This window comes from Linderina pennispora, assembly GCF_002104995.1.
Source record: "Linderina pennispora strain ATCC 12442 chromosome Unknown DL89scaffold_10, whole genome shotgun sequence".
Classification (NCBI taxonomy): Eukaryota; Fungi; Kickxellomycota; class Kickxellomycetes; order Kickxellales; family Kickxellaceae; genus Linderina; species Linderina pennispora.
In genome coordinates, this window is record NW_024468258.1 from 378,864 (window position 1) to 401,427 (window position 22,564).

Genomic DNA, 22,564 nt, shown 5'->3' on the forward strand with positions numbered 1-22,564 from the left:
CTTGTGATCCTCGCAATAAATTCTACTACTATCACTGTGCTGCGAATGTGATTTTCTGTCCGCTCTGACAGAGCCTTGATCAATCGATAAATGTGCAGGCGATGTCGACAGCGACGGTTCGAAATTGCTGCTGCGGTCTGAGGTGATCCGCACCAAACGCTCGTAGTGCCGTGGTCTGATGTTGTGGACATGTACTGCCCAAAAATAGGCGCCGAGGGATGTGGGCCGCTCTGTGTGGACAGGGACGATGTTGTGTGCCCGCAAAAAAAAATACATGTTGCTGGAGGTTGTTGACACGATCGTGCTTTGCCAAGAGCAGCCGTGGCGGGCAGCTGGGCATTTTTGCATAAATAAATTGCGCGATTCCCGCCTCCTACAGCCCAGCCAACCACAAAGCGCACGCATTCCCAACACTTGATGAGCAACTAGCCGCTGCAGCCAACACTTTCTCCTCCCTTATCCCCTATTTCCACACTCTTATTTTCCTTTGCAATTTTGTCGTGACCCTTTAGCACAACCCACCACGCAACACCACCGCTTCCACACCCCACCACCGGCTTTCACTCAAAATGTCTAACACCTGTGTTTCCCCAAACAAGGCAGGCGAGGGCTCCGGCATTGGCAGTGGTGCTGTTGGCGTTGGTAAGAGCAGCGCGGGCAAGCGCAAGCACTCGATGGTCGTGCTCACATCAGGGGCCGAGATCGACCTCAACGACCTGCCGCCGCCTCGGCCTGGCCGGCCCTCAGGCAAGACGCCGCAGGACCCGGCAATGCAGGAAGCCCGTAAGCGGGCCCGTGTTCTGCGCAACCGTGCGGCGGCACAGCTGTCTCGCGAGAAGAAGCGCCAGCATGTCGAGTCGCTCGAGAACGAGAACGCCGAGCTGCAGGCCAAGAACGCCGAGCTCGAGCAGCGGCTGACAAAGGCCGAGACGAGCAACCTCGAGCTATCGAGCAAGCTTGACTCGCTGGCGCAGCAGCTGCAGTCGCTTCAGAGCCTGATTCTGGGCGGTGCAGCACCCGTTGCTGCTGGAGCATCGACTCCGGCGGCGGCAGCAGCCATCTCGCAAGCAGCAACGCCGGGCATGTGGAGCAGCCTGCCCACGCCTATGGCAGCATCGCCGCTCAACCAACCGCTGGCCCAGCTTGGCCTGTCGCCCGGCGAAGCCCCTTTTTCTCTTACCAGCGCCGATCTCTCAAACAGCATCATCTCACGTACCCCCTCCTCAGCCACAGTCGCCATGAGCGCGACATCGTCGTCGCAGTCGCCCTCGCTGGGCACTGCTCTGTCGTCGATTCCGAGCACCAACACTAGCACCTCTGAGTCCACCACAGCAGCCACGGAGCTGTTCCCTGGCGTTGCTCGCACCACAACACTCACCAGCAAGGGCTTGTCCGAGTCGGCAGTACTCGAACAGTCGGGCACGTCGCACATTTACTGTGTGAAGCCCGATTCTCAGCAGCGGATGCCTTTGCAGTTTTCGGTGAGTTTGGGTCGCAAGCAGCCGGGGACATGCTCCTCAACCAGTTCATCGACGAGCTGGCGGCAGCAGGTAGTGGACACGGCAGTGCAGGCGATTGTCTCGGCGTCGGCAACGAGCAGCCCACAGGCGGTCTGGACGATCTTTTGCGCCTTGTGGTGGACCCTGTGCCAAAGTGGGGGGTGGATCAGTCGGCACCAGGCGTCGCAAATTGCGCGTGGGGTTTTGGACCATCCCCAGCAAGCACGCGTTAGCAAGGCGCCGCGCGGGCTGGCAGTTGTTGCCAGCTGGCTTGCAGCCGGGACCAAGACAGCACGGGCGCTGCGGCGCGTCGCTGGTGATGGCCCGGTGGACCAGGTCAGGGCATTGGTTGCCCGGCTGAGCGTGGCCATGAAGGCCGTCGAGGGCAGCGCAAAGTACCGCCGGCGCGGCCGACAGCCGGGCGACAAAAGCATGTATACTTTGTCTCAGAAAATCTCTTAGCAACACTTTGTCGTTTTTCATTTAATCCAGTCATTGATCTCTTGGTGTGATTGCGGAGGTGATCAAGGCCACGCATTTTTTGAATTTGGAAAAAATCTCTGCTGGCGCTGTTGGCTGTCTGTCCGCCTCTTGCGCTCAACAACCCACTTCAGCCCCTCAGTATTGACACAATTACCAGTTATTTGAATCCAACAGCTCCAGACATAGAAAGGCATGGTCACCACACGAGGATCCGCACCAGAGAGCGCTGTACCTGCGACACCGCCTGCGCAGACAGGCGAGGCGGCATCATCCCGGGCATCACCCATCTCGCACCGGCTGCGCTCGCGCGACCGGTCAGGCGCCAGCATGGAGTCGGACACCACGGCCGAGTTTGCATCGCCCACGGAGCAGCTGCAGAAGCGCGCCAAGCTTCGGTCTGATGATGCAGATGAGGCAGCGACCACCACGCCCACGCGGCGCAGCACCCGATCCGCTGCAGCGAAGAAGAGCACGGACGATGCTGAAGCTGCCGACGAGACGCCGACAAGCAGGCGCGGCCGACGGGCATCGGCACGGCGGACAGCAAGCAACACATCGGTTGAGGCATCCGACGACACCCCGACGACGCCCACACGCCGGACTACCCGGTCGACCTCGCGCACGCCGGCAAAGAAGAGCGCAGCCAAGCCGTCAGCTGACACATCTGCTTCAGAAGCCGTGCAGGTGTCGTCCCCGCGCACACGCCGGGCTCCGCGCCAGTCACGGAAGCAGACAGCTAACGAGGACTCTGCAGGCGACGGTGATGTGGAAATGAACGAGGATCTGGCCACGCCCCAAATGCAAGACGCGCCAGCAGCGGCACTTCCACCGCCGCATCCGGACCTGTCTGGCATCACCAGCAAGCTGGCGGCAGCTGCTGCGGTTCTGGACAGAGCTGCGTCAGCCGATGGCAATTCAGTTGACGAGGGCAGCTTCCACACGGCGCCAGAGAGCCCGGAGAAGAAGCTGAAGCAGCTGGAGAGCAAGGCCGATGAGGACATCTCGGACCTGAGCGATGTTGAGGACCCGCACTTTTCGGATGCGCCCGATGCGACCGAGAGTGTGCCAAAGGCCACACACAAGAAATTTGATTCGGATGCTGAGAGTGACAACGACGAAGCACCCGACGTGGCGCCAGCCAAGCAGCCTCTGGCTGCAGCCGATGACGAAAGCGACGACGACGACGACGACGACGCCCCAGAGGTCGTCTCTACCAAGAAGCCGCTGGCAGCCAAGGTAGAAGAGGCCCAGGAGGATGCTGACCAGCAAGATGAGGCTGACCAAGATGAGACTGACCAGCAGAAGCCCAAGAAGAAGCACCGCCGGCGCCATCGCAAGCATGCAGCGTCGGCTGCTGTGACCGACACTGTCGCCACGGCTATCGAGGCGGTCCGGGAGTCGCTGAACAAGCCGGCACTGGTGCTGCCCCACGAAATCCCGGCCCAGCTGCGCCTGACTGCCACCGAACCCAAGCGCACCGATGCCAGCGCACCGCCCAAGCGCGCTGCGGCAGGCCAGAAGCTCGACGCGTCGCTGCTGGCCGACTTTGCCAAGGAGTCTGGCCAACACACACGCCTGTCGGACGACGCACCTCGCAAGAAGCGCAAGCATGGCAGCAAGAAGCGTGCCCCTGAGCCGGCTCGCAAGGGCGAGCGGTTCGTGTCGGGTATCCGAGTAGTTGCGTCGGCGCCTGCCAGCCGCATGTCGCTGTTGGAGAGCCTGACGCAGGAGGTGCCCAAGTCGGTCAAGCGCTTTTCCAAAGAGAAGCACGGTGGCCGCCGGGTGCCGCGGTCAGACCCGCTGGAGGCGATTGCGCGCAGCCACGGCAAGCCCGCGGTCGCTTTCCTCAGAAAGTAGAAAACAAAAGTAAAAAGAGCTCTTAATCCCAATCCATACTTTGCCCATTACTCGTTGCACATATGGCGGCAGCGACTTGACGAAGGGTGATGGCGGGCAAGCCTGTCGGGTATAAAGGCAGAGCCTCACGCGGGCCATTCCCCCCTTCTTTCCCCTTTTTGTTTCTCCACACCCTTTTTCTCTTTCGCTTCTGCTTGGTTTCACTCGCTCCTCCCTTTTTCCGTTACTTGTACCAGCAAGCTGCTGCATGCACTCGAGGACCTTTTTACCTCACCTCTCAGCCCCGTCGACGCTATATGCAAACCGCTTCACACTGCCACTTCGCCAGCAGCAACAGTATATCATACGCACATGGAACGCAGCCGGACCAGCGGCAAGCCCAGGGTGCTGTCGCTGAAGGAATTGTGCAAGCGCGCGCTGATGGCCAAGGTTGACAGTACGTACATATATGCAAACTGCAGGCGTGGCGATTGATGCCAATTGCAAAGACCGCCACCATTAAACCCGACTCATGTTTCAATTAGGGATACGCCGGCTCGGAATTGTGCCACAGTTTCTTGTCGCCGACGTGCTGGCCGTGTGCACGCCGGAGCAGCTGACGATGATTGAACACTTTAACCCGCACATTGTCGACGACAACCAGCCTCTGTGGATGGCGCACTGCCTGCGGACCTTTAAAGAGCTGCGTGCATTGCCCGAGGATATCGAAAAGGGGCGTGCCGAGCCCGTGCACTGCTGGCGGGATCTGTATGCCCGCATGAAAGCGCAGGACGAGGAAAGGGCCAAGGATATCGCGCAGCGCGTCAGAACCAAGGTCGCGGAGATCGAGCAGGCAAAGAAGCAGCGGAGGGTCAGGATGACAAAGCTGCCGGTGGTCGAGGCAGGCCGAGATAGGCGGGTGGCGAGGGCTGGCGACCTGTCGGTGCTGCAGCGAGCAAGACGAGAGACCAAGGTGCACATGTCGAGGATGCACAGCCCCATTGATCGCTGGCCTAGCAGCACGAGCACCAGCCTCGGCGGCAGCGGCTACGGCTATGCTGGCAGACAGAGCATTGGCAGGCCAGGGCTTTCCGGTACTGCTGCAGCACCATGCTCGAGAAATAGACCTGCTGCTGCCCGGCCAAGCGCACGGGCAACCCGGTCTACTGCCATGTCTGGCGCAAGCAGCAATAGCAGTGCACGCCGCCAAAACTCTCCGCCAGCCGCCAGTTCCCCGCCATATCTACGGCAGCTCACGCCGTCCGGCTCGCCCTCACATTCGCCACCCTACCAGGTGGCATCGTACTCTCCGTCATATCTGTCGTCGGCATCGTCTCAGTCGCCAACGTACTCTGCTGGCTCACCGCCGTACGTGCCAGACTCGGGTAACACTAGCCAAACCGAATCAGCGACAGCGCAGTTCAATGTGTTTGACGATATTTTTGGATCCTCCCCGAACGCCGGCGGTGACCGGATACCGCCATCAGTGACCATCACCGAGCAGACGCGGTACCGGAAACGGGTTGCTACCCCGGCAGAGAAGCGAAGACAGACGCAAAAGCGAGACGCTGACGAGGAGCATGTGGACCGGGGCCCGTCAAAGAAGAGGCACACGCAACAAGGCAGTGGCGAGGAAAGCCGCGTGTACGTGGATGATGTGGCCGATCCAGGGACGGAGGACCTGTTCCGCATGCTGTCGGGGCAATGACCACTATTTATTCAACCTGTACCAATAGAATTTTGCGCTCATTATGTGTGGAGAGAGAATGCGCTGCGCTTAGAGCTTGAAGAGGTCCTTGAGGATAGCCTCGGTGTCAACGGGGCTGTTGACGGCGTGGCCAGCGACATCAGGGTGAGTGTAGATCTCGTAGTCGTTGCCACCCTTGAACGACTTGTCGCCAAAGAAGTGGATGGTCTTGAATCCCTCGTCCTTGATGTGACGCAGGCAGTAGGTCTTGTCCCAGCCAATGGGGAACACGTCGAACGAGATCTGTCCGCCGATCGAGTACTTGAGGCCGTAGTCGGGGAACTCCTTCTCGAGAGCCTCAACGAACTTTTCGCGGATCTTGTGCTCCAGATCGAACTTTTCGTAGTTGTTGCGCTCCTCGCGTGTGCAGCTGCGGCCGATGGGTGAGATGTTGACCATGCCATTGCGGAACTCGACAAACGTACCGCGCTTCTGCGGCAGCTCCAGATCGGCGATGTAGCGCAGGCAGAAGTTGACCAGCCTGGCGTAGCGGTCCTCGCCCAAGAACTTCAGGAAGCTGTTGCCCGGGAGCTCCTTGCCCTGGCGGTATGCAGTCAGGCCGTTCTCCGAGAAGCAGAAGTCGAACATGTCGAGGGCGTTCTCGCCCAGCTGCTCCTGCTGCTTGACAAAGTCGGAGCCGCCAACGAAGCCGATCACGCACTTTTTGCGGGTGTCAGCCAGAGTCTGCTTCATCGAGGGACTGATGACCTAGTCATAGAAAGGATATGCGCGTTAGTGCGTGGGGGAGTCGGTTATTCATAGCAGGCGCCGTGGAGTGGAGCTACTGTGGACCGCCAGTACTTACGCCGCGGGCCGGGGTCAGGGTACCGTCGACGTCGAAGAGACAGATGGTGTCGGGGAATTCGCGGTCGGACCAGGCAGACATTGCTGAGGAAAAAACTGAGGTTTGTTGAGTTGGCTGAGGGGAGAGAAAAGGAAAGTATACAGAAGCAAGGAACCAGCAGGCTGCGCGTCGTCCGGTAGCAGCCTTTTATACCGCCGACTTTTGAGAATGATGGGGAAGTGGTGACGGCAGGAGCTATTTCGAGACCGCCAGACTGCAAGGATGGGCCGCAATGTGTTGACGTGGTTCGGAAAGGCAGATCGTGACATGCACCACTGTGTAATGCTGCGATTGGGTCCGGCCGACGTACCGCGCGCACTACAGCCGATTTGGCGCACGACAGGGCACGGCCAGCATAACCGCCCAGGTGGATGATTCAGAGGTGGATCCCGTCAGTAGGGCCCGGAGCATATTGACACGTAGCATGCACAGGCAGGCCAGACGGTTCCTCCGCCTCGTTTTCATCAAATGGCCTCGGGACGGCTGGACGATCGAAACGTTTAGAACAAAAAGTAAAATCTCGCCTGATGGGCGAATCCGCCTAGTACACCGCCGCGCTCGCTGTGTTGCGCTTTCTCTTTCTCTTCGTTTTCCCCCCAGAATATTATTTATCTTGCCAGTTCTGACTTCTCATTTGAGCAGCTATTACTGATGTCGTCGTAAGTTTCAGTGCATGGGACGTGGCCAGCATGCAGAGCTCCTGTGGAGACAAACACAGGCGCACGACCGCCCGACGAAATTGCTAATGACAGCCAGTTCTGAATTCTGCATAGATCACCACCGCAAGACAAGCTTGTGCTGGACAAGGGCATTGTGGCGGCGACGCTGCACCGGCGACTGCCGCTGTTCCAGCATGCATACATCTGGCCATTCACATTTGTGTACCCGGCGTGGCTATACATTTACACGATGCGGTACGAGGAATACCTCGGTTCGCAGGAGTTTACGTTCCTGTCGCTGATGCTCGTGATCATGGCGCAGGCATTGGTGTTTCTGATGTGTCAGTGGAGCATCGATATGCGCGCAAGGCTCACCTGCCAGCGCGTCAAGGACCCGTACGAGGCCGAGCTGGTCAAGGTGATTGCAGCGAAGCATCTGGGCAAGAGCGCTATGTGCGCCATGGATTTCGGCATCAACGTACATGACGAGACCCGCCCGCAGCTGTCGTTCCTGTTCCAGGCGCTAAAGTACATTTACGACGAGAACAAGCGGATTTTCAGCCCGGTCACGTACCCGTCTGACAGCAAGCCGCCCCTGGGCGAGCTGCAAAAGTCGGTCGGGCTCTCGGGCGAGCTGGCCATCAAGGAGGCGCTGGAGACATACGGCGCCAACAAGTTCCTGATCCCGATCCCGACCTTTGTCGAGCTGTTCAAGGAGCACGCGGTGGCGCCGTTCTTTGTGTTCCAGCTGTTCTGCGTCGGCCTGTGGTGCATGGACGAGTACTGGTACTACTCGATCTTCACGCTGGTGATGCTGGTCGTGTTCGAGTCGACCCTGGTGTTCCAGCGCCTGCGCACGCTGCGCGAGTTCCGGTCGCTGTCGATGCATCCGTACAAGATCCAGGTCCTGCGCAGCGGCAAGTGGACCGAGGTCACCACCGAAGACCTGTGCCCTGGCGATATCATCTCCGTGGTGCGCTCGGCCGAGGACAGCGGTGTGCCGTGCGACGTGATTCTGCTCGAGGGCTCGTGCATTGTCAACGAGGCTATGCTGTCGGGCGAGTCTACGCCGCAGCTCAAGGAGTCGATCCAGCTGCGCCCTGCCACCGATCTGCTGGACATGGAGGGGGCCGACAAGGCCAGCATGCTGTTTGGCGGTACCAAGGTTCTGCAGGTCGACTCGCCGGCAGCAGCCAGCAAGATCGCCACCCCCGACGGCGGCTGCGCGTGCTACGTCCTGCGCACAGGCTTTGGCACAGCCCAGGGCGAGCTGGTCCGCACCATGGTGCACAGCACCGACCGTGTCTCTGCCGACAACAAGGAGTCGTATCTGTTCATCTGCTTCCTGCTCATCTTCGCCATCATGGCCTCGGCGTACGTCTGGGTCGAAGGCACCAAGGACACGCGGCGCTCAAAGTCCAAGGTTCTGCTTGACTGTGTGCTGATCATCACCTCGGTGGTTCCGCCCGAGCTGCCCATGGAGCTGTCGATGGCGGTCAACTCGTCGCTGATGGCGCTGTCCCGCTTTGCCATTTTCTGTACCGAGCCATTCCGCATCCCTCACGCCGGAAAGATCGATATCTGCTGCTTTGACAAGACTGGCACTCTGACCGGCGAGGATCTGGTGGTCGAAGGTGTTGCTGGTTCGCCTGGATCCCCCGACCCGTCGTCGCTGGGTGACGCCAAGACACTGGGCCGCGACGCGACACTGACCCTGGCCAGCGCCCACGCCCTGGTGCAGCTTGAGGACGGCGAGCTGGTCGGCGACCCGATGGAGCGCACGCAGCTCGACGCGGTTGGCTTCAAGCTGGTCACCAGCGACATCATTGTGGCCGAGTCCAACAGCAAGGTTGACTTTGCGCAGAAGCTCGGAATCAGCTCGGACAAGATCAAGATCACGGTTGCTCGGCGGTTTGCGTTCTCGTCAGCGCTCAAGCGCAGCGCGACGCTGAGCCAGGTCACGGGCCTTGGATCGAACGTGAGCAAGGCCAAGCACAACTACTTTGTGGCGGTTAAGGGTGCGCCCGAGACGCTGCGCGGCATGCTGCGCTCGGTGCCGTCCTGGTACGACGACACCTACAAGGCATTCAGCCGCCGTGGTGGACGTGTTCTGACGCTGGGCTGCAAGTGGATGCCGCGCGATGCCGCGTACTCGGAGCAGGAGACCAACGACCTGGCCCGTGACGAGATCGAGTCGCAGCTCGAGTTCCAGGGCTTCCTGGTCTTCAGCTGCCCGCTCAAGCCCGACTCGGCCGAGGCAATCAAGATGCTCAACGAATCGTCCCATCGCTGTGTTATGATCACTGGCGACAGCCCCCTGACTGCGTCGCATGTCGCTCGCGAGGTCGGCATTGTCGACCGCGGCGTCCTGGTGTTTGATGCCCCGCATGCGTCCGAGGTCGAGGACCCGGCCAGCCGTGTGGTTACGTGCACGTCCATTGACGAGTCAGTCCAGTTCGACATTGACCTCTCGGATTCTGAGCGCATGCAGCGGGCCATGGACGGCTGGGACCTGTGCCTGACCGGAGCCGCGCTCGAGGTGCTTGGGGCGACTGGTCTGTGGAAGTCGTACCTGATGCACCACGCGTGGATCTACGCCCGCGTCAGCCCGTCGCAGAAGGAGTTCATTCTGACAGAGTACAAGCTGGCGGACTACATCACGCTCATGTGCGGTGACGGAACCAACGATGTCGGCGCGCTGAAGCAGGCCCACGTCGGGGTTGCCCTGCTGAACGGAAACGCCGAGGACCTGCAGGCCATTGCCGAGCGCCAGCAGATCAACCGCCTGAAGCAGGCCTACGACGCGCAGTGCAAGATCGCGATGCGCTTCAAGCAGCCGCCGCCCATCCCGCCGCCCATGCTCAAGGCGCACATGGACAAGCTGGCAGCCAAGGAGAAGGAGCGCGAGAAGGAGCAGCAGGAGGAGCGCCGCCGCATTCTTGCTGCCGGAGGATCGGTGCCCAAGAGCTGGATCGAGGAGGACAAGAAGCGCAGCGAGGCTGCCAAGAAGGCACAGGAGATTGAGCGCGACACCGCCCAGCAGCGCACAAGCGCCAACCCGCAGGCCGAGCAGCTGCACGCAAAGATGAACGAATGGCTGATGCAGATGGACACCATGGAGGACGATGTGCCTGTGCTCAAGTTTGGCGATGCCTCGGTTGCTGCCCCCTTCACGTCCAAGCTGGGCAGCATCAACGCCATCTGCAACATTGTGCGCCAGGGCCGCAGTACGCTGGTGGCGACCACGCAGATGTACAAGATCCTGGGTCTGACGTGTCTCATCTCGGCGTACAGCATGAGCGTGCTGTACCTCGAGGGCATCAAATTTGGCGACTGGCAGGCGACTATCATGGGCGCCCTGATGTCTGTGTGCTTCCTGTGCATCTCCAAGTCGTCGCCTCTCGAGAAGCTGTCGCGCGAGCGCCCTACCGCCAACATCCTGAACCTCTACATGCTGCTGACCGTGCTTGGCCAGTTCGCTGTGCATGTCGGCGCCTTGGTCTACCTGACGCTGCAAGTGCGCAAGTACGAGCCGCCTGGCGAGGTCGACGTTGAGGGCGAGTTTGAGCCCAGCCTGCTCAACACCGCCATGTATCTGATCTCTCTGTCGCAGCAGGTGTCGACCTTTGCCATCAACTACCAGGGCCACCCGTTCCGCGAGTCGCTGAAGGACAACAAGGTTCTGTACCGCGGCCTGGTCGGCGTGGCCAGCATTGCTGTGGTGTGCGCGACCGAGACCATCCCTGACTTTAACGAGTACTTGAAGCTGGTGCCCATGCCGTCGTCGTTCCGCGACACTGTCTGCATGATCATGGTGGTTGACTTTGTCGGCGCCTATGCCATCGAGAAGCTCTGCGCCATGCTGTTTGCGGACTACTCAGCCAAGCCCATTGCCTACCGCGAGCCCGTTGAGGCTACTGTTGCGGCGCCCGACTACGCGTCCAAGGCCGAGGTCATCTCTCAGGCCGAAAAGTAAGCCCAGCCCCCTTTTATTTCTTTTCTACCACCAAAACAACAAATACATCATCCGTCAGCCATGCGCTACTCCAGGCGCGGCCGCTTCGCGCCTCTGCTCGTCTTGATGGCCTGTGCGCAGTCGCTGCAGTACCATGTGTCGTGGGCCAGCTCATGCTCCATGACCACCGGCGCATGGCACAGCTGATGGAACGCATAGTCGCAGCTGTCGCAGATCACGATCTTGTCGTAGCCCAGCGACTCGTGGCCAGCGCACACCTTGCAGCAGATCTCGTCGTCAGGATCCGCCACCACCACGTTGATTCCGCCGTTCTCCAAGTCTGCTCCGCACTCTGCGTCAACGCCGCAACACACCCACATGCACTCGACGACCACCCCGCGCAAGTCCGACGCGCGCACCGGCACACACACGCCATCGGCATTCAGAACCGAGTAGTTGCTGCTGCCGGCTGCCTTGCCATAGCGCCGAACCACCGAGAACCGTGTCGGGCTGTCGGCCTGGACCATTGTGTCCTCCAGCAGAAATGCCCGCAGCACATACAACGCCGGCCGCTGCAGCGCATCCAAAGTCTCTCTGGCGCTCTGCTCCCGCGCCTCAACTGTGTCGAGGATACCCTGCCATGCATCCATTTTCGCCAGGGCACTGGTAACTGCATCGTGCCGAGTGTCGACCCCGCTCTCCGCAAGCTCCCCCATCGCTGGCGACTCTATCCAGCGCCTGAGCATGTGAAGCGAGTCCGCAATGTCCTTGCACCCGGCCGTATCGTTCTCTCGACGAATCCCACCCACCACCGACCCCATCGTCCGCACACGCGCCTGGGCGGCCTCGATCTTTGCCTGCTTCATACGCGCGCTCTGGACATCTATGCAGGATCCAAAGTCCACCATGCCGTCCCTGCACAACGCATGAACCGGGATTCGCCGTCCGCTGGAAAGAACAACGCTGGGCGCACACAGTTTCCGAGTGTCGCTCATCAGCCAGCCTTCCTTTAGCGCTGCACAATAATCGCTCGCGGCATGTGTTGATCCTATGTCGAGTCCAGCCATCAGCAGCCGTGTGGCCAGGGGCATCCGCGCCGCCAGCTGCTGGAACACAGTCGACTGCTCAGACTCAACAGCTGCTTGGCCGGCCCACCGCGCCAGAACAGCCACCTCCTGTCGGCTGTCGCGGTCACCAAACGCCTCGCTGTTCTGGCCGGCCAGTGCTGCGACAGCACTCTTCAGCTCCCTCGTGTCTACTTTTGAGCAGTCGTTTGTTGCATACAGCTCGTCGCCCAGTGCAGGAAATGCGTTGAGCGCTGCACACATGAACAAGGCAAAGGTGCTGTGTACAGGTGCGGCCATTAAAAGCACACGATTATCTCAGTAGTCTAGCAATACAGAAAATAGCAGGGCAGCGGTGTTGGCAAAGAATGCAAGAAAGGGAGGCAAAAGAAACACGGCAAGCAGATACCCACAACCCGACGCAGCCGCGAAGTATGGCCAACAGGAAAACCAATCCGAGCAGGCTGTGGCAGCCGACGCGGTCTCCAGCCCCGCAGATCGGTCTGGCAGAGCAGCTGCCGCCTGAAGCGCCCTATGCATTTCGGGATACTCGTCTAGGCAATGCCTGCCAACACGACACGGGCTAAATGTTATGTTTTTTGTATTGGGCTTGAAATCATTAACTAGAAGAGAAAAAGGAAAAGGAAAAAATGACAAAAGTTTGAACCATCAGAACAGGATTAAACGACCGAGTCAGCACTGAGCTCTAGTGCACTACTTAGTAGTACGGGCTGTTGACAGGGACGGCGGAGTAGCCCGGAGCGGGGGGGGTAGTCTCGTAGGCGGTGGTCACCTCGGACTCAACCGACGACGGGGCAGCGGTGCTGTAGCCAGGAGCGGGGGTGGTCTGCTCAGCAGTGGTCTCCTCAACGGTGGTCTCCTCAGCGGTGGAGTAGCCAGGAGCGGGGGTGGTCTGCTCGGCAGTGGTCTCCTCAACGGTGGTAGTCTCCTCAGCGGTGCTGTAGCCCGGAGCGGGAGTGGTCTGCTCGGCGGTGGTCTCCTCAACAGTGGTGGTCTCCTCAGCGGTGGAGTAGCCCGGAGCGGGAGTGGTCTGCTCGGCAGTGGTCTCCTCAACGGTGGTGGTCTCGTAAGCAGCCGACGACTCCTCAGCGGTGGTCACCTCGGACTCGACCGACGACGACTTGCCCTCAGTGCAGGTGGTCTCGGCAGCCGACGACGCCTCCTCGGTGGTGGTGTAGCCCGGAGCAGTGGTGGTCTCGTAAGCAGTCGACGACTCCTCGGCGGTGGTCACCTCGGACTCAACCGACGACTTGCCCTCAGTGCAGGTGGTCTCAGCAGCCGACGACGCCTCCTCGGTGGTGGTCTCGTAAGCAGCCGACGACTCCTCAGCGGGGGTGGTCTCGTAGGCGGTGGTCACCTCGGACTCGACGGTGCTGTAGCCCGGAGCAGAGGTGGTCTCGTAGGCGGTGGTAACCTCAGACTCAACCGAGGACTGGCCCTCAGTGCAGGTGGTCTCGGCAGCCGACGACGCCTCCTCGGTGGTGGTGTAGCCCGGAGCAGAGGTGGTCTCGTAGGCGGTGGTGACCTCGGACTCGACCGACGACTGGCCCTCAGTGCAGGTGGTCTCAGCAGCCGACGACTCCTCAGCGGAGGTGGTCTCGTAGGCGGTGGTCACCTCGGACTCAACAGTGCTGTAGCCCGGAGCGGGGGTGGTCTCGTAGGCGGTGGTAACCTCAGACTCAACCGAGGACTGGCCCTCAGTGCAGGTGGTCTCGGCAGCCGACGACGCCTCCTCGGTGGTGCTGTAGCCCGGAGCGGGGGTGGTCTCGTAGGCAGTGGTCACCTCGGACTCGACGGTGCTGTAGCCCGGAGCGGGGGTGGTCTCGTAGGCGGTGGTAACCTCAGACTCAACCGAGGACTGGCCCTCAGTGCAGGTGGTCTCAACAGCCGACGACGCCTCCTCGGTGGTGCTGTAGCCCGGAGCGGGGGTGGTCTCGTAGGCAGTGGTCACCTCGGACTCGACGGTGCTGTAGCCAGGGGCAGGGGTGGTCTCAGCCGGGACGGTGGTATAGCCAGGGGCCGGGGTGGTCTCGTAGGCAGTGGTCACCTCGGACTCGACCGACGAAGGAGCGGGGGTGGTCTCCTCGCAGGTGGTCTCAGCAGGGACGGTGGTGTAGCCCGGAGCAGGGGTGGTCTCGGCCGGGACGGTAGTGTAGCCAGGAGCCGGGGTGGTCTCGTAGGCAGTGGTCACCTCAGACTCAACGGTGCTGTAGCCCGGAGCGGGGGTGGTCTCCTCGCAGGTGGTCTCGGCCGGGACGGTAGTGTAGCCAGGAGCCGGGGTGGTCTCGTAGGCAGTGGTCACCTCGGACTCAACGGTGCTGTAGCCCGGAGCGGGGGTGGTCTCCTCGCAGGTGGTCTCGGCAGGGACGGTGGTGTAGCCAGGAGCCGGGGTGGTCGGAGTCGGGGCAGTGGTCACCTCAGACTCAACGGTGCTGTAGCCAGGGGCGGGGGTGGTCTCAGCAGGGACGGTGGTGTAGCCCGGAGCAGGGGTGGTCTCCTCCTCGCAGTAGGAGGTGGTCTCCTGGGGAGCAGGGGTGGTCTCCTCATCGCAGTAGGGGAGGGTCTCAGCGGGGACGGTAGTGTAGCCAGGGGCCGGGGTGGACGGAGCCGGGGCAGTGGTCACCTCAGACTCGACGGTGCTGTAGCCCGGGGCGGGGGTCGTCTCAGCGGGGACGGTGGTGTAGCCCGGAGCAGGGGTGGTCTCGGCGGGGACGGTGGTGTAGCCAGGGGCCGGGGTGGTCGGAGCCGGGGCGGGGGTCGTCTCAGCGGGGACGGTGGTGTAGCCCGGAGCAGGGGTGGTCTCGGCGGGGACGGTGGTGTAGCCAGGGGCCGGGGTGGTCGGAGCCGGGGCGGTGGTCACCTCAGACTCGACGGTGCTGTAGCCAGGAGCCGGGGTGGTCTCATAACCGCACGGGGCGGTGACGGTCTCAGTGACATCCTTGGTAACGGTGACGGTGGCGCCCGGCACCTGGTTGCCCGGAGCGGTGACGGTCACGGTGACGGTGGCACCCGGGACCTGGTTGCCCGGAGCAGTCACGGTGACGGTGACCTCCTCGCAGCAGTACTCGTACTCCTCGGCGGTGCTGTAGCCAGGGGCGGGGGTGGTCGCAACCTCGGTGGGGACAACCGCGGTGGTGGTGTAGCCAGGAGCCGGGGTGGTCTCAGCGGGGGCAGTGCTGTAGCCAGGGGCCGGGGTGGTCGGAGCCGGGGCGGTGGTGACCTCGGACTCGACGGTGCTGTAGCCAGGGGCGGGGGTGGTCTCAGCGGCGGAGGACTCCTCGCAGGTCGACTCCTCAGCCGACGACTCCTCAGCGGTGCTGTAGCCAGGGGCGGTGGTGACCTCGGACTCGACCGACGACTGCTCAGCAGTGCTGTAGCCAGGAGCGGGGGTGGTCTCGGCCGGAGCGGTGCTGTAGCCAGGGGCGGGGGTGGTCTCAGCAGGGGCGGTGCTGTAGCCAGGAGCCGGGGTGGTCTCGGCCGGAGCGGTGCTGTAGCCAGGAGCCGCGGTGGTCGGGACAGGGACCGAGGTGGTGGCCGGAGCCTCGGTGCTGTAGCCAGGGGCAGCGGTCGAGGGAACCTCGGTGGAGACCGGGGCCTCGGTGGTGCTGTAGCCAGGGGCAGCAGTCGAGGGAGCCTCAGTGGTGACCGGGGCAGCCGAGTAGGGGGGAGGGACAGCCGAGTAGATGTTGGTGTTGACAACATACTCGTTGCGCTTCATCGGGGCGGCAAGAGCAGCGCTACCGAAGGTGGCAAGAGCCATGAGAGCCTGGTTGAACTTCATTTTTGTCGTTATGTGTCTTTTGTGTGGGGGTGGTACAAAGATGTGGTTATTTGTTAGCCGTATTCTACGTTATTATGCGCCGGGCCTAAGTACTGTAGAAGCAACGCAAAAGGGGGCGGAAAGGTGAGTAGCGGGTGTTAGAAGGGAGAGTTGGGAGGGTAGAGAGCGAAGAGAAGAGGAAGTAAAGAAAAATTGTATTTCTACCTTTGCAGCAAGCGGTCCAGGAGGATGCGGTCTAATTTATATGAGAAAAAGTCGTTGAAGCAGGTGGGGGAAACGATAATGAGACTTTTCCAGCCTGCCTGTGAGGACCGATGTTTTTATATTGTCACCATTCACACTGCAATAGGCTGGCCAAACACTGGGCTGGGATATGCAGCCGCGCGTCCATCACAGACTGCTCCCACCGCCTATCCCATCCTCCTATTGCGCTCTATTGGCATGGAATGCGCGGCCAAAGGGAGCGCAATGTGAAAGAGCGCAACAAATGCGAAGCGATTGGGCGATCGCCCGTGCATGTGTGGGTCGATGACCCCCTCGCCGTCCCTCCATACTCGCCCATTTGCCGTGCCGCTCGCTCTCTAAAAATAAGTTCGTTTTGTTGTGATTCCTTTTGCGTATTCCGCGAGCCAAGGCTGCCGCCCAGCGCAGTGTGGTCATCGACAATCGCGCCTGGCCCATCGCCTGAAGGCTGCCGGGACTGCTGCCATGTGAACGGCCCGAGGCGGACCGCCCGAGTGTTGAACCAGCGCTTTTGCTGTGCTGCGCATGACTACCTAGCCTGCATGACTGTGGGCGGGCTGGCGGGCTGGCTGGCGACGAGACATGCAGAATGCTCCCACCCGCCCTTCCTGACAGCCCAATGTAGACGACACCTCCTCTTTCTTGCGTGGCCTTTGGCTCCGGAAAGGAATCTATTTTTTCTGCTCCCCACCAGACGTGCCGCTGGGCACAGCGTGTGCTATGAAGAAGCGGTCCTCAGTGGACTGATGTCGCACCAGCTTGTTTTTTTGCTATATAGCCGGCGATCATCGATTTCTAAAAGCTGCGACACATTTCCACCGCAGCGCCGTTGCGGTCCTCATTGGCTCAGGTTTGCGGCCTGTATGGCGGCCCCTCATTGCAAATCACTGCTGCTGCCTCCCCCTTATCGACCTGCGAAATTGCAGGCGCTCTCTGCGCCCGCAGTCCACTCTCGCCCATCTCTTTTGGGGGGCAATTCTCGGATTTCGTCTGCCCTGACCGAGACGGGATTGCTTGATGTCATGGATTTCTAGGCGAAACGTGCGACGGTTGGGCGTCGGCGATATGGATCATTGGCAGACGGCTCCACATCAGCTGCTGACTGGTACATATAACAAGCAGTGCAACTGCGTGTGCAGGTAGGTCAATGTACGGTCCATTGATGCACAGTGCGATTATTAGCTCGGAGAAAGGTCCCAACACAGCAGACAATCGCCAAGACGGCTAGCATCGCTACAAACAATTGTTGCGATCACCCATCTGCTGGAAGCTACAAACAAAGCCCGCAAACAAAGCGGGCAGCGGTCCCAGACTGCCTCACTTCACCAGCAAACTGGCTATTTATAACACTGTGAGCGAGGAATTCCTTTCAATACCTGCAATGTATTGCTTTTGGATATTGTGCAAGCCGCAGAACAAGATAGTTCTGGCACGCAACTCTGTTTTTGGGGCGGCAGGTCGCTCTGGGAGGAGCGATGTGATGATATCCCAAAGACACAGACGCAGGCTGCTGGTCGCCCACCCAGCGCACGTCGAGCGAGATGTTTTGGCAAAAGGGCGGGAAGCGATGTTGGACCTGCGTTGGTGTTTTTGCGTACCCCCCAGATCAGCGCGCTGGGTCTATTTATACTGGCCTGTAGCAGCGCGGTTCCTGGGCGTTCAGTAAATATTGCAATTCTGGGAGCCATTCCTGATATGCTGGTGCCAGCCTCGGCGCTGGTGTGCAAAGAGCAGGTTTATTGAAGCGTGTGGTACAAGATCAGCGGATGGCCAGAAAGGCGACAGTATTTGTTATTGTGATCACCAGAGCTCGCGCCCTGTTTCTGCTGCCAGGAGCGCGAATGCCATGCAAAGGAAATGAGCTTTTATTGCAGGACCAAAAAGCAACTCCTTTGTGAGCGGCAAGTCTCGAACGTCACGCAAAGGCAGCCAGAACATCAACGCTAGTGTCAGCAGTGGGTGTGGGAAAGCTGGAAGGGCAGCGAGACCGTGGGCCCCGTGACCTGGACCGGTTCTGAAAGCACTTTGGCACAGAGGAAACCTGTCCGACGCTTCCATGCGAAAGGACGACATCAGGCCAAAGTGGCCCGATGCATGAGTGGGATGGATCGACATGCATATCAGTGCATTCGTCTGCAAGCCCGAATCCCTCCCCATCGGCACGCCTGCCCGCCCCAGCGGCACCTACCGGGCAGATATTGCCCACACAAAACCAGGAGACAAGCGGCATATGAGCGTATCTGACACGCAAGCCAGAAAGAGGGGATGTTGCGGTAGTTTTGCAGCGAACAAAAAAGCATATTTCGTAGGATGGGGTCTCATTGCTCGATATGGGGATGGCCAGCGTCGGCCGAGCAAGAGCCCAGAACTGCAACGCTGTTCGGTGGCCTGCGAATGGAGGGGTCCGATTAACGGCCGTGCTATAAGAGATGGGCCACTTTCCCTCGGAACTCCACAGACGTGTTTTGACTCAACGCTTCGATCAGCCGCATTCACCGATTAGCTGCTCCCATACGGTCGGGGTCCGCAGATGACGCAGACATAATTGGCTCGGGAGTGGCCCAGGGGCGGCCAGGACCAGAGAAGGCGCCATTCTCATACATCACTCCCAAAAATACACGCACTATACATGGATCCGGTCGAGCGGCTGCCGAATGACATTAGCATTGCGATCTTCCGGCACCTTAGCATACACGAGCTTGCAGAATGCATGCTGGTGTCGAGGAGGTGGTACTATGCGCTGGATGGCTGGGCGGTGCTGTGGAAGAACATTGACATGGGCTTCCACCACGTGGGCGTGCAGAAGACCAACGCAGATGGCTCAGAGCGAGAGGAAACAACGGTGAAAATGCAACTGCTGCAGGACCAGCACCTGAAGGTACTGGCGCGGCGGGCCGGGCCGGCGCTGGCTCGGATAGCGCTGTTTTTCGCACCGCTTCTGTCGGATGACGGGCTGCAGACGCTGGCGGTATTTGGATGCACCAACATCAGACACCTGGAGGTGCGGGCAAGCAACCGCATAAGCAACGCGGTGCTAGGAGCACTGATTCCAAAGATTGGAGCGCACCTGGAGGTTGTGGCGCTGAGCACCACGGACATTGCAGACTATGCGGTCCAGAGCCTGTGGCTCAGCTCGCCACGGCTCCGGCAGCTGGACCTGAGTCATTGCCGGTACATAACCTGCGACGCCTTTCCGGTGGTAGGCGCAGCGGGGATACGGTTCTGCCACGAAGCAGCGGCGGATCAGCAGCGCAGGACACTCCCGGGGCTGCAGTCGCTAACCCTCAGATGCTGCCCGCAGATTGATGACCGGAGCGTGCGGCGGATCACCGCGGCATTCGGCGGTACGCTGCAGCACATCGACGTGTCGCTGACACGGACAACGGTTCTGGGGCTAGGGGCGCTGGCGATGGGGCAGAGAGCAAAGACGGAGCTGCGCGATGTGGGCATGCGAGATATCGACTTTGGCATGGCAGCAGGGGCGCGGCGGGAAGCGGGGCTAGAGGGGCGCAGCCTGCTAATGTTTGCGACTGGGGTTCCCCAGCTCGCGCGGCTGGCGCTCTGCGGCGAAAACGACACAGTCACCGACGAGTTTGTCGCAGCGCTAGCGCGGCAGTGCGCGGGACTGCAGGTGCTGGACATCCACGACTCGCTGCGCGTAGGCGATGACGGGCTCCGGGCACTGGCACAACAGTGCAGTGGGTTGCGGGATCTGAACGTCAGCGGGTGCATGGAGTGCACCACCAGCGGGGTGATTGAGCTGGTACGGGGATGCGTGGATCTGGAGGAACTGGATCTTTCGGGGCTGCGCATCGAGGATGCAGCGCTGTCAGCGATTGGAGACCATCTGCGGCGGCTGTCGCGGCTGTCGCTCGATCTGTGCTGGCGGATTACGCAGGCCGGCATCCGTGCGGTTGTGGAGGGCTCCAACGGGCTGGGGTGCGTGTTCACGCTAACCGAACTCAGCTTCGTCCAGTGCAGCCGCGTGGACGAGAGCGTGGTTGACTGGTGCCGGCAGCGCCTGAAGCCGGAGGCGATAATCCGGTGCCGGTTCGGCGATGTATAGAAAGCGAATTCAGACCACTCCCAGCTGTGTATAAAATATGTGTATTGGTGAAAAAGCTGAGTCCTACGGCGACCCGATCTCCATGCTGAGCGTCGGCGGCGTGTGCTGGCGCACTTCGATGCCAGCCTCCTTGAACAGCTTCAGGGTCAGGGCGTCCATTCCGTAGCCCTTGGAGTAGACCACGGTCCCGACGCCGACCTGCACGATCTTCTTTGCGCAGCCCAGGCACGGGCACGTGTTGCAGTATAGCACCACGCCCTGGGCGTTGCGCACACGGCCTCGGCCAGCCTCCAGCAGAGCATTCTCCTCGGCGTGGATACACAGGCAGTGATCCAGCGACACCCCACACGGCGTGCCGGCGTTGCAGCGCGGGCACCCGCCCTCGTTGCAGTTGGTGATGCCCTTGGGAGTGCCGTTGTAGCCGGTGGCGATGATCTGGGTGTCTTTGACCAGAATGCACCCCACCTTGCGCTTCATGCAGTTGGCCCGATGCGACGCCAGCTCCGACAGTAGCATAAAGTACGTGTCCCACGACGGCCGCAGCCGCTCGCTGTTCAGCAGGTCCAGCTTGTCCAAGTACTCATGCAGCTCACTCACGCTGCTGAACGTGTTGGTGACTGATACGTTGGCGCTCGCCAGCATGCGCTTCAGGCTGAGCTCCTGCGACGGGTCGGCGCTGCGCAGAATCGGCGACATCAGCTGCTTGGGCATCTTCTCCTCGTCCCGCACCTCCAGCGGCCCGGGCGACGGGGTGGCAGCCGGTCCCCGCGGCGTTGCATACATGAGGCTGTCGTCCAGCGCAACGAACTCGTCCAGCGACATCACAGGGTCTGCCTGCCGCATCGATCTACAGACGCATGACCTGCCTTGTAGCTTTAGCTTTAGCTTCCCCTGCTGTGCTTTGCTATCTGCCTGCCACCACCAACAAACACTTACCGCTCGGTGTACCGCCTGTACCGAAGCCCCAGCGGTGCGTCAATGCCCACCACCATGAAGAATGGCCGCTTGAGCAGCAGGTACAGGTCAACTGGGTCCGTGACATCCGTCGTCACAAATCGGGTCCGCCAGCGTGGTGTGGTGAAGCTCAGCATGTCCTTGGCTGACTGGAACTCGGTTTGCGACTCGTCGGTGCTGGTGGTCGTCAATGCCGGTGCACCAGGCCGCAAATACAGGCGCGTGAACTGGTGCTGGCTGACCAGGTACTGTGCCACTTCCTCCTTGCCGCTTGCCTTCGAGCCTACAGGTCCAGCAGGCCAGAGGTGTTGATAAGAATGCCATGTGCTGGTGGCGCGCAAGGCCAGCTCCACCGAAACGTACCGATGATTCCAATGTACATTGGGCCAGGAATTCAAGTGAATAGAATTTAAATAGTGAAGAGAGCCTGGGTGAGTGGGAATGTTGACGAGTCAGATGATGGTGGCGGTGACGATGGCTGGACATCTCTGGGTCAGCTAGACCTGGCAGCGCTGACCGACCATTTACGCCTTGATTTTGGCACCAGGAACGCAGTCCTGCCACGACCCCAGAACGTGCTGGACAATCTCATCGACGTTCTTGCCGTGCTTGACCACCGCCATGGTGACTGGGCCGCCGTCGCGGATGTGGTCAGCGTCACGCTGCATGACGCCCAGGTCGGCGCCCACCGCCTCAGCCAGATCAGTCTTGTTGATCACCAGCAGGTCGCTCTGCGTGATGCCCGGCCCGCCCTTGCGTGGCACCTTGTCGCCGCCGCTAACATCAATGACATAGATGGTGTAGTCGGCCAGCTCGCGGCTAAAGTTGGCCGCCAGGTTGTCGCCGCCCGACTCGATCAGCAGCAGCTCGGTGCCGAACCGCGCCTGCAGCGTCTCCAGCGCATGCAGATTGGCCGTGATGTCCTCACGCACCGCCGCGTGCGGGCACCCGCCGGTCTCCACAGCCACGATGCGCTCGGCCGCCAGCGCGCCGTTCTTGGTCAGGAACTCGGCATCCTCCCGTGTGAAGATGTCGTTGGTCACGCATGCCACATTGTACTTGTCGCGCAAAGCCCGGCACAGCTGCAGCATCAGCGCCGTCTTGCCGCTGCCCACCGGCCCGCCGATGCCCACCGTGAACGCCCGCTCACCCCAGTCCCGCCCCGTGCGGTTGTACGGCGGCCGCTCGTCATACCGCCCCGGGTGGTCCAACACATCGTGGGTGTGCCCATGGTCCTTGGCTGCCTGGCTGTGGTCGTGCGAGTGCTCATGCGAGTGTCCATGAGCCGGTGCTCCGCCCGCCCCGCCTGTCTTGAAATCGCAAACGTCGCCGCTAGCCATCCTGTGCTTGGTGTAATAGTGTCTTGGAGTATAGTGAGTGCTGTCTGAAGAAGAGAAACACCGCCTCCTGTG

General features: G+C 60.8%; 11 protein-coding genes across 11 annotated transcripts; 6 read left to right on the forward strand and 5 right to left on the reverse strand.

The window, feature by feature from the left end:
* The first annotated feature begins 331 nt into the window (after window positions 1-331).
* Window positions 332-2,006, forward strand: DL89DRAFT_29091 (uncharacterized protein). Its single transcript, XM_040890145.1, has 2 exons — window positions 332-1,403; window positions 1,461-2,006. Exons 1-2 carry the CDS (start codon window positions 570-572, stop codon window positions 1,959-1,961), a joined length of 1,335 nt encoding a protein of 444 aa, XP_040742073.1. The 5' UTR covers window positions 332-569; the 3' UTR covers window positions 1,962-2,006.
* A 6-nt stretch (window positions 2,007-2,012) lies between these two features.
* DL89DRAFT_29329 (uncharacterized protein) lies at window positions 2,013-3,959 on the forward strand. The gene has a single exon (XM_040890376.1). The coding sequence runs from the start codon at window positions 2,175-2,177 to the stop codon at window positions 3,837-3,839; it is 1,665 nt and encodes a 554-aa protein (XP_040742074.1). The 5' UTR covers window positions 2,013-2,174; the 3' UTR covers window positions 3,840-3,959.
* A 1-nt stretch (window position 3,960) lies between these two features.
* On the forward strand, window positions 3,961-5,561 carry DL89DRAFT_29330 (uncharacterized protein). The gene is made up of 2 exons (XM_040890377.1): window positions 3,961-4,275; window positions 4,364-5,561. The coding sequence occupies exons 1-2, from the start codon at window positions 4,191-4,193 to the stop codon at window positions 5,524-5,526; spliced, it is 1,248 nt and encodes a 415-aa protein (XP_040742075.1). The 5' UTR covers window positions 3,961-4,190; the 3' UTR covers window positions 5,527-5,561.
* DL89DRAFT_268766 (sec53p) lies at window positions 5,513-6,273 on the reverse strand. Its single transcript, XM_040888038.1, has one exon. The coding sequence runs from the start codon at window positions 6,256-6,258 to the stop codon at window positions 5,596-5,598; it is 663 nt and encodes a 220-aa protein (XP_040742076.1). The 5' UTR covers window positions 6,259-6,273; the 3' UTR covers window positions 5,513-5,595.
* A 732-nt stretch (window positions 6,274-7,005) lies between these two features.
* Window positions 7,006-7,308, reverse strand: DL89DRAFT_268767 (uncharacterized protein). The gene has a single exon (XM_040888039.1). The coding sequence runs from the start codon at window positions 7,219-7,221 to the stop codon at window positions 7,018-7,020; it is 204 nt and encodes a 67-aa protein (XP_040742077.1). The 5' UTR covers window positions 7,222-7,308; the 3' UTR covers window positions 7,006-7,017.
* Window positions 7,234-11,192, forward strand: DL89DRAFT_268768 (uncharacterized protein). The gene has a single exon (XM_040888040.1). The coding sequence runs from the start codon at window positions 7,319-7,321 to the stop codon at window positions 11,042-11,044; it is 3,726 nt and encodes a 1,241-aa protein (XP_040742078.1). The 5' UTR covers window positions 7,234-7,318; the 3' UTR covers window positions 11,045-11,192.
* On the reverse strand, window positions 11,110-12,387 carry DL89DRAFT_294168 (uncharacterized protein; the record flags this gene model as incomplete). Its single annotated transcript, XM_040890482.1, has 1 exon — window positions 11,110-12,387. The coding sequence occupies one exon, from the start codon at window positions 12,385-12,387 to the stop codon at window positions 11,110-11,112; it is 1,278 nt and encodes a 425-aa protein (XP_040742079.1).
* A 3,620-nt stretch (window positions 12,388-16,007) lies between these two features.
* On the forward strand, window positions 16,008-17,340 carry DL89DRAFT_29844 (uncharacterized protein). Its single transcript, XM_040890790.1, has one exon. It carries the CDS (start codon window positions 16,204-16,206, stop codon window positions 17,164-17,166), a length of 963 nt encoding a protein of 320 aa, XP_040742080.1. The 5' UTR covers window positions 16,008-16,203; the 3' UTR covers window positions 17,167-17,340.
* Window positions 17,341-18,703: 1,363 nt separating this feature from the next.
* Window positions 18,704-20,230, forward strand: DL89DRAFT_29247 (RNI-like protein). The gene has a single exon (XM_040890309.1). It carries the CDS (start codon window positions 18,762-18,764, stop codon window positions 20,196-20,198), a length of 1,437 nt encoding a protein of 478 aa, XP_040742081.1. The 5' UTR covers window positions 18,704-18,761; the 3' UTR covers window positions 20,199-20,230.
* On the reverse strand, window positions 20,230-21,888 carry DL89DRAFT_29265 (uncharacterized protein). The gene is made up of 3 exons (XM_040890327.1): window positions 21,516-21,888; window positions 21,135-21,435; window positions 20,230-21,045 (listed from the first exon to the last, which is right to left on the reverse strand). The coding sequence occupies exons 1-3, from the start codon at window positions 21,532-21,534 to the stop codon at window positions 20,262-20,264; spliced, it is 1,104 nt and encodes a 367-aa protein (XP_040742082.1). The 5' UTR covers window positions 21,535-21,888; the 3' UTR covers window positions 20,230-20,261.
* On the reverse strand, window positions 21,677-22,492 carry DL89DRAFT_275370 (CobW/P47K family protein; the record flags this gene model as incomplete). The annotated part of the gene is made up of 2 exons (XM_040889295.1): window positions 21,677-22,417; window positions 22,478-22,492. The coding sequence occupies 2 exons, from the start codon at window positions 22,490-22,492 to the stop codon at window positions 21,677-21,679; spliced, it is 756 nt and encodes a 251-aa protein (XP_040742083.1).
* Window positions 22,493-22,564: the final 72 nt, after the last annotated feature.

Coding starts and splice junctions, on each gene's coding strand:
- DL89DRAFT_29091 (XM_040890145.1), top strand. CDS start 570: ATGTCTAACACCTGTGTTTCCCCAAACAAGGCAGGCGAGGGCTCCGGC. Junction 1,404..1,460: donor AGGGCTTGTCCGAGTCGGCA/GTACTCGAACAG, acceptor GATTCTCAGCAG/CGGATGCCTTTGCAGTTTTC.
- DL89DRAFT_29265 (XM_040890327.1), bottom strand. Junction 21,046..21,134: donor TACAGGCGGTACACCGAGCG/GTAAGTGTTTGT, acceptor ATGCGTCTGTAG/ATCGATGCGGCAGGCAGACC.
- DL89DRAFT_29330 (XM_040890377.1), top strand. CDS start 4,191: ATGGAACGCAGCCGGACCAGCGGCAAGCCCAGGGTGCTGTCGCTGAAG. Junction 4,276..4,363: donor GCTGATGGCCAAGGTTGACA/GTACGTACATAT, acceptor TGTTTCAATTAG/GGATACGCCGGCTCGGAATT.
- DL89DRAFT_29844 (XM_040890790.1), top strand. CDS start 16,204: ATGTTTTTATATTGTCACCATTCACACTGCAATAGGCTGGCCAAACAC.
- DL89DRAFT_268767 (XM_040888039.1), bottom strand. CDS start 7,221: ATGCCCTTGTCCAGCACAAGCTTGTCTTGCGGTGGTGATCTATGCAGA.
- DL89DRAFT_268766 (XM_040888038.1), bottom strand. CDS start 6,258: ATGAAGCAGACTCTGGCTGACACCCGCAAAAAGTGCGTGATCGGCTTC.
- DL89DRAFT_29247 (XM_040890309.1), top strand. CDS start 18,762: ATGGATCCGGTCGAGCGGCTGCCGAATGACATTAGCATTGCGATCTTC.
- DL89DRAFT_29329 (XM_040890376.1), top strand. CDS start 2,175: ATGGTCACCACACGAGGATCCGCACCAGAGAGCGCTGTACCTGCGACA.
- DL89DRAFT_268768 (XM_040888040.1), top strand. CDS start 7,319: ATGCGGTACGAGGAATACCTCGGTTCGCAGGAGTTTACGTTCCTGTCG.